General features: G+C 40.2%; 1 protein-coding gene across 2 annotated transcripts in view; it reads left to right on the top strand.

Annotated features, from left to right (window-relative positions):
• paxbp1 (PAX3 and PAX7 binding protein 1) overlaps nucleotides 1–16,963 on the top strand; it is a 47,387-nt gene extending 30,424 nt beyond the window's left edge. For both annotated transcript variants that reach the window (XM_059968698.1, XM_059968697.1), the window contains exons 13-18: nucleotides 517–638; nucleotides 2,119–2,195; nucleotides 6,368–6,434; nucleotides 6,924–7,070; nucleotides 15,336–15,490; nucleotides 16,356–16,963. In XM_059968698.1, coding sequence (XP_059824681.1) covers nucleotides 517–638; nucleotides 2,119–2,195; nucleotides 6,368–6,434; nucleotides 6,924–7,070; nucleotides 15,336–15,490; nucleotides 16,356–16,473 — 686 coding nt within the window. In that variant the 3' untranslated portion in view covers nucleotides 16,474–16,963. The remainder of the gene's footprint in view (nucleotides 1–516; nucleotides 639–2,118; nucleotides 2,196–6,367; nucleotides 6,435–6,923; nucleotides 7,071–15,335; nucleotides 15,491–16,355) is intronic.
• The last annotated feature ends 2,525 nt before the right edge of the window (nucleotides 16,964–19,488 follow it).

Genomic DNA, 19,488 nt, shown 5'->3' with positions numbered 1-19,488 from the left:
CAGCATATGGTTAGACATATTACTATTTCATAATAATTTGCTACAATTAGTTTAACTATTTCATAATTGGTGATCTATTTTTCTGGTATTGTTTTTTGAACATACATAGAAATATTCCAAACAAAATATTTGGTGTATATGAAATATACACTAATGAGCTGCCTTTGCTTGTATAAAATTCTTGCTTCTTTCTAAGGCTGGGTATTTAAATGGTAATGCAGGGTTTCAAATCAAAACATCAACGGTTGCTTTCCTTGCACAGAATCTACTCAACCTGTTGAGTTCCTCTAGCAGATTGTTGATTCATGATTGCTATGTTTGTGCAAAATTTACTATAAAAATAACTGGGACAAAGGGTGATAATGCAGGAAGAATGTGTCTCTGTTATTTGTTCTCATCAGCAAGTGTGACGGAATTTGTTAGCTAGTTCACATGAGCTCAATATGATATCAAGCCTAAGAAAATGAATGAGAAAAATCTGAGGCATTACTGAATATTTTTCAACTCTTGCTATAGGACTAGCAGAAAACGTTTGGGATCCTCTGTCCACATCTCAGACATCCCGGCTAGTCAAGTTATTACTGAAATTAATTGAAGGATATCCTTCTGTTGTAAATGGAGAAAATAAATATGCACAGGTATGCTGTCTTACATTTTGTTTCCATTTTGGTTGCGTTCAACTTTTTTTCTATTATTTACAGTCCATTTGAATGTAAATTATGATAATTTAATCATTGAAGTGTCAAGGTCATGATTATTTTGGGTAAATAAAAATAGAATTTTTTTGTTGACAGGGATTCAGTAGTTCAAAGCTGGCCAGAGAATCAGATTCAACAGTATTTTTACACAGGATTGTTTATTTGAAGGAACTGTTTGAGAAGTAGTCTTCCATAGTGAATGGGATAGGTACATTAAGGTATAAAATAAACAAACTGAGGCAAGAGTAAGTGAATGGGCTTAGTTGGATAGTTCTACCAAAGAGCCATCATGGATACCCTAGGCTAAATGACTTTATTCTCTGGTGTTTTGTTCTGTGATTTCTGTGTAAATTTTAAGTATCAGCTAGAATAAAAGCTACTATTTTTGAAGGGGTTTTAGAAATCATCTTTAAGAAACACACTAGTTATCCAGCTATCCTTTCTGTTTCCATGTTTCCAGAGGAGTGAATCCTTTCTGATAGTGCTCTACTATTCTCAATTATCAGTTTTTGAAAGAAACTAAACATTAAGCTGTGAAAATTTGAGATTGATTTTTGGGTGGGCACGGCAGTTTACTTTGTATGGAGAAGAATTGTTTGCTTTTGGCAACACTGACATTGGAAATATGCTCATATGCCAGTTTTCATGTGTAGTCTTCTCACTGGGGTTCATATGCAAACTTGGCTTGTTAGCTAACTCTGCCAACAGCTGCATGACTCAGCAGTGAGAAGGCCAACTTTCACTAACAACATACAGATAGGATTTGATAAGATTTGTGGTTGAACCAAACAGGAAAGTTGGGATGTTGTGATTAAGGAAAATTGATTGTAGTGAATGTGTAAATACTGATTGCACACGACTGTAAGTCACCAAGAAATGACAGATCATACACCAGCATAAAATTATAAAGAAAATATACTTGACAATTTTCAACTTCAGTTAACAGGAAAAGATAGAGATAAAATGGTGCATTACAGTTAAAGCAGTCCAATGTGCACATAAATGTTGGAGCTCATTTCAGAAGTAGTTGAATGTATTGCTGTGTTACAACATGTACCCAGACAATCCTGATTGGCTGACGCAACACTCCTAAGTTGGACAACATGGCTCCTTATCTGTACGCAACGCCAAAACGCTTTTACCAGCAGGACACACTGCTTTTGCAGAAAATAGCTAAAATTAAAAAAAATACCTCAGTGCAGCAGCGAATATTTTAACCAGGGCATTACACATGAATTGAGAAAAGAATATCAAAATATTTCATCCTTGAGTTCTGTGGGATCTTCTAACTGAACCTTAAAAGGGGAGATACTATTTTTATGGCCATTCAGTTACTAAAGTTGCCTGTTTTTTCACTATATATAAAATGTTGGTCTGTTGTGATCTCCCTTTTAAAATTAATAAGAAAATATTCTCTCAGAATTTATTAAAGATCATCATCTTGAGAATTCGAAAATCAGTGGATGAAGATGTGTATGTACCACTTTATCCAAAAAGGTATGTGTTTCTTTATTTTATGTATTTCAAAGTTCAATGTTAATTTATTGTGAAAGTACATATAAATCACCGTATACAACACTGAAGTTCATTTTCTTTGCGGGCATACCCAGTAAATCCAAGAACCATAATAGAATCGATGAAAAACCACACCTGACAGGGTGGACAAACAACCAATGTGCAAAAGACAACAAGTTGTGCAAATACATCTTTAAAAAAAAAGTAATAACAAATAAGCAATAGATATCTAGAACATGAAATAAAGAATCCTTGAAAGTGAGTTCATAGATGGTGGGATCAGTTCAGAATTGTGGGAGAATGAAGTTATCCCCAGTAGTTCAAGAGCCTGATAGTTGAGGGTTAATAACTGTTCCTGAACCTGGTGGTGTGAGTCCTGAGGCTCCTGTACCACCATCCTGATAGCAGCAGTGAGAAGAGAGCATGACCTGGGTGGTCAGGGTCCCTGATAACGCTGCTTTCCTGCGACAGTGATTTGTGTAGATGTGCTCAATGGTTGGGGAGGCCTTTACCCAGGAATGACTAGCCCATATCACTTTTTTTTGTGAGATTTTCTGTTCAAGAGCATTGTTTTGCATACCAGGTTGTGATCCAACCAGTCAATATACTCTCCACCAGACGTGGAGGTGCTGCTATGCTTTCTTCATAATTGGTCTTGGTGTGTTGGGCCCAGACAGATCATCTGAAATGGTAACACGGAGGAATTTAAAATTGCTGACCTCTCCACGTCTGATCTCCTGATGAGGACTGGCTCATGGACTACTTTTTTCCTCCTCCTCATATCAATAATCCTCTGGCTTAAAAAAAATCCTTGCCTCTGTTCTAAAAGGTCACCCCTCCATTTTGAGGTTGTGCCCTCTAGTTCTGGGAACCCCCACCATAGGAAACATCCTTTCCACATCCACCCTATCTAGTTCTTTCAGCAGTCAGTAGGTTTCAATGAGATTCCCCCACATTCTTCTAAATTCCAGTGAATACAGGCCCAAAGCTGCCAAATGTGCCTCATATGTTAACCCCTTCATTCCCAGAAATATCCTTGTAACTGATGGTGAAATGTTCTATGTTGTACACTTTTAAAATGAAAGTGCACTTGTGATATTTGTTAAACCTAGGCTGTAGGTTACATCAATGAATAAATGATGCCATCTTAACTTATTCTAATGATAATTGTAATGGAGCAATGTTAACAGGATAGAAATGACGAGAGCTTGTAAATGTATGCGTCTTACTGCTATTTGATGTGTAGAAGAAAATTTGGGTGTTTTTCTTTCATGGTGTTTAGTCCTTTCTTCTAGAGTGGAGAGAGCTTTAATTTTTAACATATCAGAGCTTTTTGTGTTATTTGCATAATCTAAACATTTTATAACCATATAACAATTACAGCATGGAAACAGGCCATCTTGGCCCTTTGAGTCCCTGCCGAACGCTAACTCTCACCTAGTCCCACTGGCCCGCACTCAGACCATAATCCTCCATTCCTTTCCTGTCCATATACCGATCCAATTTTACTTTAAATGACAATATCGAACCTGCCTCTACCACTTGTTCCACAGTACCACTTCTACTAGAGACTCATATTTTGTGCGCTATGAATATCTAAAATTAGTTGCCTTTTTAATTTTCCCCACAGCCTTCCCCAAAATCAATTTGTTAACAATAAAACTGATTTTGTGAGAATTTCTTGTGTTCCAATTTTTATCTGAAAATATTAGTATTTTGTCGAACAGCCATTTGAATAGTTTTTTGTTGTTGTTGTTGTTTGAACTCCTTCACTAAACCTATTACAAGTTGGCTCTTAACTGTAGGGGTACTTATTGAAACTAAAATGCTTTGATCAATACTTGCTTTGTAGTTTAAATAGTTCTGCCACTTTCAAAACGTTACGTCCCTTTTAAGCAATTGAAGATTGCTCTTTCATTTCTCCAATTGACCTCAGGCAGTCATAAAAATTGAATAGCCAACAGGTGGAGAAGGAAGCTCCTAAAACATTCCTGTCCTCAACAGTAGTTGTTCCAAGCATGTGAGTGCAAAAGATAAAACTTGAAGCATTTTTGGCAGGCGATGCTGAAGGGAGATGCTGTCTTCAACCAATTTGATTTTCTGCATGCAAGATCAAGAAACAGCTGGAAGTACAATGTTGGATGCAGCAATGGACAGCATTCCAGATGTAGCACTGAAAGCTTGCACTCAAAAACATCATGCATCTATCCAAGCTATTCTAGTTACAACATTGACATCTAACTGAAAAGATGACAGGTTAGCCAGATTTTATCAATAACAGACAAATACACTGCAGCTAATTGCTATCCAATCAGTCTGTACTGAATTGTCAGCTAAGTGTCGTCATTGGTGCTCTCAAGCAGCACCTATCGACTTAAAGCAATAACCTTACTGGTGCCCAATTTGTAGTTTCATCAGGATCACATTGGTCCAGACCACAACACTGCTTTGGTCCAAGTATGGATAAGTAAGCTGAGGTGAGCTTGACTGTCTTTAACATCAAGGCAACACCTGAATGTGTATCAAAAGGAAAATACTCTTGATTGTAATCGCATGTTGTGCAGAGGAGAATGGCTATGGTTGTAGGAAGTCGGCCTCAGGGCATCATTGCAAGAATTTCTCGGCATGGTCATCACTGGCCTTCATTATCACTGGGTTACATCTGATGCAGTAGTGCTTGCACAATGTTCAAACCATTCATAAATCGTCAGCAAATGCAAATGTATGTATTCATCTGCAGCAAGGCGTAGGCATCTTCTAGGCATGCTAAGTAATAAGTAATATTTGTATAAAAATAGTATCAAGACAATGACCATGTGCAATAGAGAGAAACTAACCAACTGGCTTTGGCATTCAAGGTATTACTGTCACCAAGTCCCCCACCATCAATATCCTGAGGATCAACATGACCAAAAACTCAGTTGAATCAGTCACATAAATATTGTGACTACAATTTCCTGGGCTCGCATCGCAAACCTTTTCTACCATCTACAAGGCATGCCATGAGAGTAATGGAATATTCTGCACTTTCTGGGATGATTGCAATTCTTAGAGCAGTTACAAAGTTTGATTCCCTCCAGGGCAAAGCAGCCTGTTTAATTCCTGCCCCATTTACCAACTAAACATTAATTTTTTTCTACCACTGGTGCATTGTCTTGTTTAGTCCAGCAGCACCTCACCTAACCTGTAGCATTATCCATCAAGGAAGATAACTGCTTCAGACATCTACAAGTACCACCACCCTGAACTGAAATATGCAACCATTTGTTCATTAGTGGGTGTAAATCCTGAAAGTCTCCATCCAGTGGTCACATTCAACAGAAAAATTTCAGCAGTTCAAAAGGGTAGCCCACCACAACCTCATTCAGGGGCAATAAATACAGGCCTTGCTGGGAATAACCAGATCTTGAAAAATGAATGAATAATAGGAAATCTGCCCAAATTTAACATCGACTTGCTATACTGTATTCAGGTTGTGTATTCTATGAAGTGACACCAGAACCGATGAAGAATTGGACTCTGAATGGGAGGATTAATTTCTGGTATCAATTCTGGATTGACAGTACCAACAGCAAAATGTGATACTGGCAAAGAACCAGATCAGGAGTACTTTAGTGGGTGATACCTTCAAGATTGATACCATGGTCAGGTGTTAACATCTGCCCATTGTGTGATGTGTTGATTAACAGACTTGACCTAGGCTTGGTGTGCCATTATAGAGTATTAACTTCATTTATACTGTGTCAGTGCCTAGTCGAAACTTCCTGCAAAAGTTGGGTATAGAAAATGCATTGTCATCTTAGGATGCAAATTAGCTTTTAATTTTATACCTCAGCCGATAATGAGGTTGGATCCATCGGAAGTTTTTGTCCTGACTTTTTGTCTGCCACATCTGCTTTCCTTACAACTGCTTTCATTAATTACAGGAAGTGAAAGAAGTGACCACCTCTGAGAGCTATCCTCTCCACATTTAATCATGAGGTCAACACATTGTCATAGAGTTAAAGATAAATAGTATTGTGACTGCACTGACTTCAACCACCTATTTACTCTAATCCTGCACAAATGTTTTAAAATCTATTTCAAATTAAATATTGTATGCCTTATCCTTATTTTTTAGATGTCATCAATGAAATTATTAATTTTTTTTTTAGTATGCTGGAAAACAAGAATTCAGGGCCTTACCTGTTTTTTCAACGACAATTTTGGTCAGCACTTAAGGTGAGAGTTTGAAAGTAACATTTTTCATATTGACATGTGATTCTGCAAATACTGGAAATCTTAAGCAGCACATGCAAAATGCTGAAGGAACTCAGCATGTCAGGTAGCATGAATGGAGGGCAAAACAGTCAACTTTTTGAGTTGGTTTCTACTTATTAATACAATGGAATCCTTTCTCCGATTTGGGAAGAGATGCATAAATGAAAATTCATTGTTACAGTTGATATTTTGTTTTAACTAAATGGAATGTTTAAGATTTGTACTTGGATGAGTAGAAAGTTGAATAATAATGTTTCCTATTGAAAGGAAAATATTTGGATATTTATGAAGACACGTTCCATTAGCTGCAAAGCATGGTGCTATCTTATATAATATGTTAAAGGTGAAATTATTAAAATTACCAGTAGATGCAGGCAACAAAAATAGAATTCTTGCAGCAAAATAAATTAAGCTGAAACTTTAAAAGAAAATTCTATATTACTTTTCCAGTTATTGGACAACATCTTGCAATGGACTGGCATAATCTCAAATCGCGTATTGCAAGAACTAACAATCGATAGTCTGTTAAATCGCCACCTTCTTCTCGCTCTACAGAACTCAGACCCAGGCGATGACAGCCTGAGAAAATGTCAAAGTGTAAGTAGCCAAAGAACAGGTTGAAAAAGTTCCCCAACTTTTTAAACCCAGATATTGAAATGTTATGTAGTTATGCCTCGCTGGTTATTTCAATGAGAGATACTAGACGAATTCTAATCTTTGCACCAGAAGTTGGATATTGTGAAGTGTGCAAGGACAAAATTTCAGAGTTGGTTCTTTTCCAGCTATACAGTACTGTGCAAGTCTTGGTCATCCTAGATTTTATTAAATGTAAGTTTTGATTTAGATGTTTATTTTGTCTTCTGCATTACTGTGTCAGCAGAAAAGAACAAATTATAGATTTCCAAACATTTATTTCCCCACAAAATTAATGGTACAGAGAATTTTTTCTGTTTCATTAAAGGAAGTAGTTTATTAAGTAATAGGCCACTTTTCAGATAAAAGTTTGGATTACTTTGTAGGTATTGTATAAAGATTAAAAATCAGATGCTAATGATCAATGACATAAAAAGTTAAATGATCTTATCTAATTAACTGAAACAAAAATGTGTGTAGAAGGTATCAAATTGGACAAAGGACAACCAAACTAAAAGGTGAGTGTGTGGCAGATGTGACAGTTTAACCTTCAAATCATCAATTCTTGTATTATGGCAAGAGCGACCATAGCAACAAGATACAAGGAGGCCATCCTGCATCAACAAGGTCTCTCCCAAGCAGAAATTTCACAGTAGATATGAGCTTCAAGATGTAATGTCCGTCCTCTTCTGGAGAAGCACAAAGAAATGGCCATGGTTGTGGACCAGAAAAGCAGCCATGAGTGCAGCAGATGAGAGATGCATGTAACTGACATACATTCTGTATCACCTTTGAACTCCCAGAAATCTTTGAAGTCCAAGTACTTCCCTCTGAAATTCAGAGAAGTCTTGTCAGAAGTGATCTTCATGGAAGAGTTGCTGTCAAAAAGCCATTCCTCCAAAGAAGTAGAAACAAAACCAAGAGACTCATTTATGCACAAAAACACAAAGACTGGGGTGCTGAACAATAGCACCAAATACTCTTACTGATAAGTCAAAAGTTGAAATTTTTGGTTTATACAGGAGGCAGTTTGTTCACAGAAGAGCTGGACAGTGCTACATAGATGAGTGTCTGCAGCCAACAGTGAAGCACAGTGGAGGTTCCCTGCAGGTTTGGTGATCTGATCAGAATTAATGAAACCCTCAATGCTGAGAAGTACAAACATTCTCATCCATCACACAGTACCATCAGGAAGGTGAATGATCGGTCCCAAATTCACTCTGCAGCAGGACAGTGATCCCACATATGGCCAAGGTCATAAAGAACTATCTTCAGCGAAAAGAAGAACAAGGAGTTCTGCAACAGATTTTTATGGCCTCCACAGAGCCCTGATCTCAACCTCATCAATTTGGTTTTTGCCCGTTATGCCATTAGTGTTTGGGAGAGCAATGAAGGTGCTCCATCTGTCTGTGCTTGGCTGTCTTCTCTATTGTACCCCAAGTGTGGTTTAGGGTCCTCATTTCAACCTCTACGGAACAGTGCCACTTTGACTTTGGTCTCCTGAGTTTCGTCCATCCTTCAGGGATCCAGTGAATTGCTGTCTTGATGGTGTTGGTTTCTCATCGCGTGCCCAATCCATCTCCAACATTTCCTCATGATTGTGGCTATGTCCTCTTGATGACACTAAAGCAGTATGTTGTGGTTGGAGATCTTTGGTCAGAAAATATGGAGTATCTTCCAAAGGCTCATGATGTGAAATGATGACAGCTTGGCAAGGTTGTTCTCTATTGTGTGCCAGTATTCTGACCTGTACAAGAGAGCGTACAGAACATGGCTCTGGTCCAGTTCACTTTGGTGTGGACGCTCTGAGTGGTTGATCCTCATTTGTTGCTCTTAGATCTGAAGACACTTCTAGCTTTGCTGAGTCTGCACTGGATGCCATCCTTAGTCCCACCATTCTGCCAAATGATGCTGCCTAGGTAGGTGAATCTGCTAGTGCAGGGCAAGCTGATGCCATATGCCTCGATGAGGTTAAGGGGTGGGAGAAAGACTCTACATTGAGGGTTATGGTCTCAGTCTCTCTCTGGCTGACGCTGAGTCCAACCTGTCCACCATAGTTACGCAGGCGCTAAGTTTTCTCTTGCCTGTGCTGGTATATAAGTGATAATAAGGCGATATCATCGGCAAAGTCTTCTAAAGTTGAGAATAGAGTCCATCTATTGCCTCTCTGCTTACTTTTCATTGTTTGCCTCCTAACCCAGTCATCATCAGGTTAGGTGATATCGCCAGCATCACACAGACTTATCTGACTCTCTTCTTGACTTCAAAGCTCAAATTGCAGTCCCCAGCTGTGAAATTAACATGGAAACTCTGGATAAGCTGGACCATTTTGGAAGGGATCCCATATGATCTGAGAATTTGCCAGAGGCTGTCCAAAAGCTCTGGATGCTAACAAAGGCCTTTTCAAAGTCCACGAAATTCACATACAGTTTTCTTTGCCACTCTGTGCACTGTTCTATGATGTTATGCAGCGTGAAGATCTGGTCGACAGCCTCTGTTCCTCCTGAAACTTGCTTGCTTGTTCCTCAAGCACATATCGTCAGCATCTGTAACCATTAGACAATGACTTCGGTAAAGAGTTTTTCTGGGCCTTGACGAAAGTGTGATGTCACACCAGTCGTTGCAATCCCTTGGTGCCCCTTTCTTGGGGATCCTAACAATTACTCCCTTTGTCCAGTTCTTGGGTACTTGTCCCCATTCCCAGGTTGTAATAAACAGTGGTTACTAGATGGCTGCTACAACTTTTGGTTTAGCTATGAACTGTTTGGCGCTCAAATTGCCATGTCCAGGAGCTTTGCTGCTCTTTAATGATTTAATCGCAGCAATAATCTTTCTTGGGTGAATATGTGTTGATGTCAATGTCTTCTGCTGCCTCCTGTCTGTCTTCTAAGGCTGTCTACTTTTCCTGTTGTATCCATTCTTTGTTTTTACCAGCTCTGTATCCTAGACAAACCTCGCTGCTCTCCTTGAAAACTGAGGCAATTTATTACCACATTGTGTCAATCCTGTCTACTGGCACATCCTCATCAAGATCTGGCAAAGCCTGGAATCTGTTCTTAAGCTGAATGGTGAAGGCAGATCTCACACTGTGATGTTCTTGAGTTTTTCAACATCAAAATGTCTTTGTATATGTGTTCTGATCCCAGTGCTTCTCAGCTTGAGTTACATCACTGCTACAACAAGGTGGTGAATAACAAGTGATCTGATCTGCTCCTCTCTTCAACCTTACATCCTGCAAAGATCGTCTCCGTATATCATGATCATTAAATGGTCAGTCTAGTTCTTGTGGTGTCCATTGGGTAAGCACCATGTCAGTTTGTGGATTTCAGTGTGGGAAGAGTGTTTCTCCTATGACCAGGTTGTTCATGGCACAGAATTCCACCAGTCTTTCACTTTTGTTATTCATCATTCCACATCCATGTGTGCCCATGTCCCTAGTGAAGCGTGAGTTGTTATTTCCCACTTTGGCATTTAGATCTCCCGTGACAGTGATTATGTCATGGCATATTAACTCTACCTTCAATTCCAGCTGTTGAAGACATCCTTTTCTTCATCTGTATACAGTCGGCCCTCCTTATCCGCGAATTCAAGCAACCGCGAATCGCAAAAACCCAGAAGTGCTCTTCCAGCACTTGTTGTTTGAGCATGTAGAGACTTTTTTCTTGTCATTATTCCCTAAACAATACAGTATAACAACTATTTTACATAGCATTTACATTGTATTAGGTGTTATAAGTAATCTAGAGATTATTTAAAGTATATTGGAGGATGTGCGTGCATTATCTGGATCGGAAAAAATCAAAGTTCTCTTACTAAGTAAGTCGGAACAGGTACATCCAGTATTATTTAGCGTCAAACATTTGTCTTAGTATAAAGTATATATTTTACTTTTCTATGCATATAAAATGCTTAAGAACATATGTTTCAGCGCCGTGCTTGTGAACGGAAGTTCCCGAGTTCGATCCAGTGACAGACTGTTTGTGACCTCCAATTAGCCCAAACAGTGCATTACAGCGGCACCTTTTTTGACTAAATCGACTTAAAATGCGCTAACTTACAGAATGCATACAAAGTTCAGGGTTACATATTCGTATAAAATTGCTCATTCATCAATGAACAGGACCCGCTTTCCACAACCCGATCCGATTCCAGCTTTAATGGAAACCACTGCACGACACCACGATGCATGTGCACAGCCAGCCTCAGCAACACCTCAGGATGCTCACAGCAGCGACACCAAGCAGAGCAAAAGGACAGGGCAGCTCTATTTCGAGCGGTCACATTCTGCTAATCACCTTCAGCATGTGCAAGATTGGGACTATATCTCATACATTCAGGAGAGCGCCAACCACATCATCAAGAATAATCAACATCCTGGAGGCTTTGGTGTTACTGGTTCATATCTTCTATCCAGCATTAGGGTAAAAAAAATGGTCAGCCTAATTATGCCGCATGGAAAAAGAAGGGGGACATTATGGTCAAGAGATGACGCCAAACGTCGTCGGGAAGTAGCAAGGAGAGGGAGAGAACAAGTATTTGATGAGGCCAGGGCTGCACGACGCCAGCATCAGAGACAAAGAACAAACTGCAGAAGAGATGAAAGGGCTGCACGCCTCCAGAATGACAAAAAACAAACACAGGAGGAGAAGAGAGGAAGAGACAAAGGAGCAGAGAAATGCACGTCTCCAGGATCAGAGACAAAGAATAGACAGCAGACGAGATGAAGAGACAGTGGATGAATGGACTGCACGTTTCCAGAATGACAACAAAAGGCACAAGGGTGGCAGATCAACCAGAAATTTTGCCATCGAAAGTGTCCTTCGTTAAACGAGGAGGAGCTATATTTGCCTTGCTATGCGTCCGTCTTCTTTTAATAAACTGAGTTTTTCTTCTTTAATTTCCAAAGCATATCACATCAGACTGCACTACCATTCTCTCAAAGGGTGCCCCAACAGGCGTTGGTTGGAACATAGCACTGGAACACACTCACATTCACTTACTTCCCTTTCAGTTTGAATCCCTTCAGCCTACTGTTGATTGGTTTCCACTCCGAGCTCTACTCAATGTCTGTCTTCAAAGTGACAGCTACACTATCATGATGCTGACCATCATCCCTTTCTGTGTATAAAACTGTTTCACCAGTTGCTGCCTTTAGTCTGCCAGATCCTGTCCATCTGCTTTCACTAACACTCAGTATTTATAGGTTGTAATGACACATTTCTGCAGTTATTTATGCTAGCTTGCCAGTGTTGTACATGGTTTATGCCCTCCAAAAAACAATCTTGGTCTTGGCAGTGTTCAGGGCTTTCTTCATCATGCCACCAGCTTCCTCTCAGTTTTCACTATTCTCAGTCATACAAATCCCAGGTGGAGACTCAGGAATATCATCGCACACAGATATAGGATTCTTCATTGCTGTTTCCAAAACTTTTTTTTTTAACCTGTCAAGTTTGTTAACACTGAGCTGAACCCCCAAACCTGGAGGACCAGTAGACCACTTGGTCTGGTCTCTACCCTTTGACCTGTTTGGCATGAGTGACCCTACTGAGAGTCAAAGCACAAGCCCTAACTCCAGCCTACATAGCTCTCCAGGACATTGAGGCATGCAAGCTTCCAAACCCTACAACAAGGTAGTGGTCCCCTTAGAGGAACATCATCGAGGCTGTCTGGGATTACCTGGGATAGACAAAAGCAGGAAGGCTACCAAAGTCTGCCGAAGATTTCTGGCATGTTCTCCAAGATGCTTGGAAGAACCTACCAGAAGTTTATAAAATAGGAGAGTCTTGGATAAAGTAAATGGCCTGTATCATTTCTTGACCACGTTCAAACTAGATGGCACACATGTAAGGTGAAAGGAGGAAATATGCAAACAAATGTGCAGGGCCAGATTTTTTGTACTGAGAGTGATGAGTGCCTGAACTGCATGGCAAAAGGTGGTGGTGCTTGTTGGGTTGATACGATAGAGGTGTTTAAGAGGCTCTTGGAATAAACAGAAAATGGAGGGATATGAGTCACGTCCTGGCAGAAGGGGGTGCTTTAATTAGGTGCCTGTGTCTTAATTAGTTTGGCTAAAGGGCCTATTCTTGTGCTACATTCTCTCACACAGAGAGTGGTGAATCTGTAGAATTCTCTGCCACAGGAAACAGAGGTCGGTTCATTGGCTATATTTAAGAGGAAGTTAGATATGGCCCTTGTGGCTAAAGGGATCGGGATATGGAGAGAAAGCAGGTTCAGCGTTCTGATTTGGATGATCAGCCATGATCATACTGAATGGCGGTGCAGGCTTGAAGGACCGAATGGCCTACTCCTGCGCCTATTTTCTATGTTTCTATATTATTCTTTGTTCTACTTAAAGAACTTGCATTCAAATTGTACAATGTCCCAAAGTATTTTTCTGTCATTGAAATATCTAAACATTCCTTTTTTATGTAAGAAATCATAGTAGTAGTCTTTGCACATCGAAGATCTGTAGAAAGTGATGGGTTCTGCTTTTATCAATTAAGGTAGTGGGTCGCCAACCCGTAGATTGCAATTGACTAGTTGATCTTTGAGACTTTCGCAGTTGATCCTGACAAAAAAGGAAAAGTAAATACACAAATACTGTTGAGAGATTGTTTCCGGGTTGCGGCGTTTTAGTTCCGCTCTTTCTGTCCAGTGTGCATGTGTATAGCTCTCCCGCACTACACACTCTAATTCACTGGTCCCCAACCACCGGGCCGCAAGGAAATGATACGAGTCAGTTGCACTTTTCCTCATTCCCTGTCAGCCCACTGTTGAACCTGAACCCACTTGAAGTCATCAAGGGACTAAAGGCAGTGATACCCTCGCACCAGGGATCACCGGTTGGCCTCAGGCAGCCAGTGGGAAGTGCCGTCGCTACTGTCCTGGAGCGCTGCCTCTGAACCTGTTTAGCACACCGAATGTTCGTGGGGAACCCGGTGCTAAAATATTCGCAGACGATCTAATTCAGACTCAGCGTTTCGTAAGTATCAGAGCAGCTACCACACTGCGATCTACTGAAACAAACACTTGTCGGCTGGTAGATGCTACAAGGGGAGCGGGCGGGCGCTCTGTCGTACTCCCCGCTCGGTTGGCCGCGGCCCCAGTACGGGGACGTCCAGCCTGAACTTGTCTTCTCACCCCATCCATGACCAGCCGCACCTGGCCAAGGCATCTGGCGGCCGGCGGGAGGCTGAGTTCGGGCCCGGAGATTGTCTAATGAGACAATGTCTCAAAACTGCTTCAGTACCCCGAGTCCAAGCACCCAGCACTTAATGACGAACCGGCTGAGTTTACTCAGCGGATAAAACGTGAGCAAGCAGGACAGAAGCCAAGAGCCGCGAAAACTAGAATAGACTGGACATAAGGAACCTGCTTCGAGTATCGCTGTTTTCTGGTCGTGTTTAACACCCCACCCCCGTTGGCCGGTCCGCAAGAATATTATCAATATTAAACCGATCTGCAGTGCAAAAAAAAGATGGGTACCCCCTGATGTTTATATATTATTTCTACTTCCGGGTTGCCGGGTTTTACTTCCAGTCTTTTCTGCCCTGTTGCACATGCGTGTTGATGTAGGGTCGATCTTGCCTTTTACTGAGGCCAAAGTAGGGGATGTTGGGCTTAAAAAGGTTGGTGACCACTAAGTTAATGGATAACCCAGTAATTGTTCTAGTCGGGTAGAATTTTCCTACTCGTCATTGCCATGGGAGCTTTCACTGCTACCTGAGAGAACATGTGCCATCTTTCTTGCCACATTTGGATGATTTTTCCCCAAATTAGTCTCTGCTTTGCTGATACTAATGTGCATTTCCATATTTTCTTTCTTTGACGCCCTCTTTGCCAACACATCCACCCTCTCATTACCCTTCACACCTACATGAACTGGAACCCATAGAGTTGCCCTTGACAAGGGTACTGTTGATGGTTCTAGGCACAACACATCTGAAGAGATATTGATTAGTGATGATCAGTTAGCATGTTACAGTGGGACAGCTACTGGTGTTTTGAGGCAAATTGGATCCGTTTGTTCAGAACTTTCAGGAATACAGATGATCTGGGGGTAACCAATGGAGGTTTTCAGAAAGGGACTTTGCATGCATATTGCCTCATATACAGTATAAAGTGTAACACATGTCTGTGTGTACTTGAAAGATCACTAATAATTGAATTTATATAGACCTTGGAGGCAAAAAGCAAAACATGTTTCATGTTGCTACTTTTGTTTTACAGTTGATCACTTGTTTACCAAAGAGCTGGTTTACCAACCTAAAAGGAGATAAGAGTATCCCACAGATGGAAAATTTCTGCTGTTACCTTGTTCACTTGGCCAACACGATTTATAGGTTGAGCCTTGGATGCTCAGATGTGGAGAAGCGTACAGCCAGGTAAAAAAGTTGCTCAGAAAAAAAAAAATTCAATTTGGCAACCTCATTAACAGCCATATCTGAAGCAATTTCTAAGAAAAACTGACTGTTCCATAACTAGGGGCATGAAGCAGCTTCCTTGTCTTTAGGACACTGTTTGTGTAATGTGATTTCATTAAAACCCATCTAAGGGAAAAGTGACTTGATACAAATTAGATATGTCTGCACATCCCAAATCTTCCACTTTTCTTATTTTCATTTTCAACCAGTTTATCAAACGTGTGGCATGTTTCATGGCTTTTGGTCACGTCTATTTGTAGGCAAGTAGGTATTTAATTGTCGCCAGACAGCTCCACATTGAACGCAACTGAGTTTACAAATTAAGTATGTGGTTGCAGCAACATGATCTGTTACTCACAGCTATATTCATGTACCATGCATAATTTTTTTCCTTCAAGTCACATAACTTTGATAAATTCTTTGTGGAAATATCAGTTTACAGCATAAAGTACTTCCGAAGTCTTTTACAAAATTAAAAATGAAGTATTTCCTAAATGAATGGCATGTGTAATGTTTTCAGATAAGCTACAGGTATTTTTTTACAGAACTTATGTTTTGCAGCAGGTGACTCTATTAGATGGGTGTAGGGAAGTGCCAAGTTATAAAATAACAGAAAATTAATATGAGAAGTTAATTTGCTTATGTCAAAATATCAGTGCAATAGATTTGCAGTGTGCTGTGAAAGATATTGAATGTTAGGAGACAAGAGTAAGCATTTTTATCTACTTTCCTATAATCACAGTTGAGTGGTTTGAAGGTACTGTACAATAATTTTGTTTTTTTACTGTATGAATGTAATTTTTTTTCAATCTGATTTACTTTGCAGGGAGAGTATAAAACAAGTGATTAAGTTTCTGGCTGTCATCCATGCTTTAGATCATGCAACAGCCATGGCAAATGAATATGGTGTGAAGGACATCAAAGCGCTACTTGATGGGAAATGAGATTATGGACAGAAACATGAACATTCCTACCATTTGTATGATTTTGTATATATGTACAGCGGCTTTGTAAAAGAAAATGGATGGCGTCAAATTACAATTGTTTGATATTTAATATTTTCCATCTCTATTGTGCTTGAAGGTACAGCTAAACTGAAAAACTCTTCTTCAGTCACGAACCCTTGCACAACAAATCAAGAATGTAATTTTTTTTTATCCATCTTGACTGGATTTCTACTTTTTTGAATATCTGCTGATTCAGGTTATAAGAAGCAAATGAATTAACAAGAGTTTGTTTTTTTTGCCATGCAAATATTTGTGGACTATGACTCAAGAAGGTTACATCTAAGCAAGCACTGGAACAGACTGTGAAAATACAAGTTCAACCTTCAGATAATCTTCAAGTATCATTGGGTTGCACTTGTTTAATTTAGTACATGATGAATTCCATATGTTTTGTTTTAAGAATATAATAAACAGGCTATTCGTTGTATTGAAATTGTGATATTTGTTTGCTCATGCAGCTTTTTGCATAGATTTTTGACAGCTGTTTGTTAGATTTATTTAAGAAGTGCTTCCCAACGGAAGCAGATTTTCTCCTTTTCCTCCCCTTATGTTCCACTGTGTCATTGCTTTCATGTTGTCTTGCATCATAATTGGGATAAAGAATGTAATGAAGATATCTGCATAAACCATTTCAGTCATATATAATCTGTCACCACTTGCACTTGAATAACCCAGTAATCTAGGCCCCTGGAAAGTTCTGCATAATTTTCAAAACTGAGAAGATTAATAGACACTAGAATGCCTTCTTGAATGCCTAATAACTGTGTCCCCCCAGAAATGCCATCACCATTAATTTAGTACACCCTTCGATGTGCCACAGATGTCGGAAATATGGGGAAAATAATGCATAAATCAAAGTAGCATCAGATTTCCTTTGTAAGTAAGCAATAGAAACTGCAAAGAAAAAGTGGCTGTAGTAGTGGACAGTAAAGTTAGGGGCATGGGCACTGTTTATTCCAGTTTAAGATGGCACTGGTGAATCTCAGCCACTTCTGACTGGTGGCCGATGAAACAAGAAAAAACACTAAATACTTTGTTAATCACTCTTTTTGTGTTAAACAATTATCGCCAACAATAGTCTGTAACTTCCCTTTGGACTGGTAGAATCGAGGCGAGGAAGACCCGATCTATTTAAGCGCCAGACTGAATTGGAAAGGCTGGGTACAGGTTGAGTTATGACAACAGACCCCAGAGCCAGACCATACCAAAGCAACTGAACCGGATGTTTGGACAACAACTTGGGTCAGGATGTTGGAGCACGAGGTGAGGGACAGGCTGATTCAGCTCACTGTTCGGCTCTGCGCTGAACCAAGGGTCTGGGGATGGACTCTGTGGACTTAAGAGCCCTATTTGCTTGTGTTTACTGTTTGCATGATTTGGGTTTTTTTCCTGCACATTGGGTATTTGTCAGTCTTTTATTTATGGGTTCTTTTAGGTTTCCTTCTTTAGCAATCAAAGCAAGAGCCCTAAAAGCTATGTTGCCTACCCAGTGCCAGGATAGGAGGTGTGTTTGGGCTGCAGGATGTGCCACTTGTGATGCTGTGAGAGGGGAAATCAACTTAAGGTCCGTATAGATACCAACTCATGTAATGCAAGAAAAGTGAGCCAATAAGAAATTGGAATAGCTAAGAACTTAATTCAAAGGCAGAATCACAAGATACCTCTTGGATTATTACTGAAGCTACAAGCAAGCTGGCACAGTGCTAAGAGGATGAATGACATGAATATTATTGTTATTCAATTCATAAGGCAGTAATGTCAGTATTGAGAAAAAAAAAGCAATTCTGTTTGAATAGACTACCCTTTTAAAACACTGGTATCAGAATTCAAGTGAATCACAAAATCTCAGAAATGAGATTCTGTGGGCAAGATAGAGATACCAAAAAGCTAGGTTGCCTCCCTGGTCCCAGAATCAGGGATCTCTTGAATCAGGCCAATCTCATTCTAAAGGGGAAGGTGAGTAGCCAGAAGTCTTGGTGCATAGTGGCACAAATGACATGGGTAGGAAAGGTGAGGAGCTCCTGATGAGAGATTTTAGGGTGTTAGGTATAAAGCTGAAAAAGGAGTCCAGGGTAGTAAACTCTGGTTTGCTGCCCATGCCACACACCAGTGAGGGTAAGAATAGGGTAGTTTGGTAAGTGAATGCATGACTGAGGAACTGCTGCAAGGGGCAGTGGTTCAGATTTATGGATCATTGGGATCTCTTCTGGGGAAGGTGCGACTTGCACAAAAGAGACGGGTTACACCTGAACCTGAGGTAGTCCATTATCCTTATGGGCAGGTTTGCTAGAGCTCTTCAAGACAGTTTAAACTAATTTGGCAGGGAGGCTGGGAACCAGAGTGATAGTGCTGAGGAAGAGGTAGTGATTTACAAACAGAGGCAGTATGTGGTGAGACTTGGCAAGGAGATGCTGATGATAGAGCAAAATTGTAGTCAACAGGATGAGCTGTAATCTAAAAGGTGGACAAATACAGACCAAGGTAGATGAACTTGTAGCACAGTTACAGGTTGGCATGTATGATGTGGGCATCACTGGATCGTGGCTGACAGAAGATTATAGCCACATGCTTAACATCAAAGGATGCACATTGTATTGAAAGAAAAGGCAGGTAGACAGTGTGGCATGGCTCTGTTGGTAGCAAATGAAATTTAATCATTAGAGGTGACACAGGGTCAGAAGGTGTTGCATTGTTGTGGGTGAGCTAAGGAACTGCAAGGGGAAAAAAGACCCTTGCGGAAGTTATATACACAGACCCAAACAATAGTAAAGATGAGGTCTACAAATCACAACGGGAGATAGAAAATGCATGCCGAAATGACAATGTTACAATAATCATGGGGTGTTTCAATATGCACGTAGCTTGGGAAAATCAGGTTGTTGCTGGATCCCAAGAGGGGGAGTTTCTAGAATGGCTATAAGATGGATTTTTAGAGCAGCTTGTGGTTGAGCC

This window comes from Hypanus sabinus, chromosome 4 (assembly GCF_030144855.1).
Source record: "Hypanus sabinus isolate sHypSab1 chromosome 4, sHypSab1.hap1, whole genome shotgun sequence".
Taxonomy (NCBI): Eukaryota; Metazoa; Chordata; class Chondrichthyes; order Myliobatiformes; family Dasyatidae; genus Hypanus; species Hypanus sabinus.
Note: the sequence above shows the minus strand (reverse complement) of the source record. Positions and strands in the feature narration are given on the sequence as shown.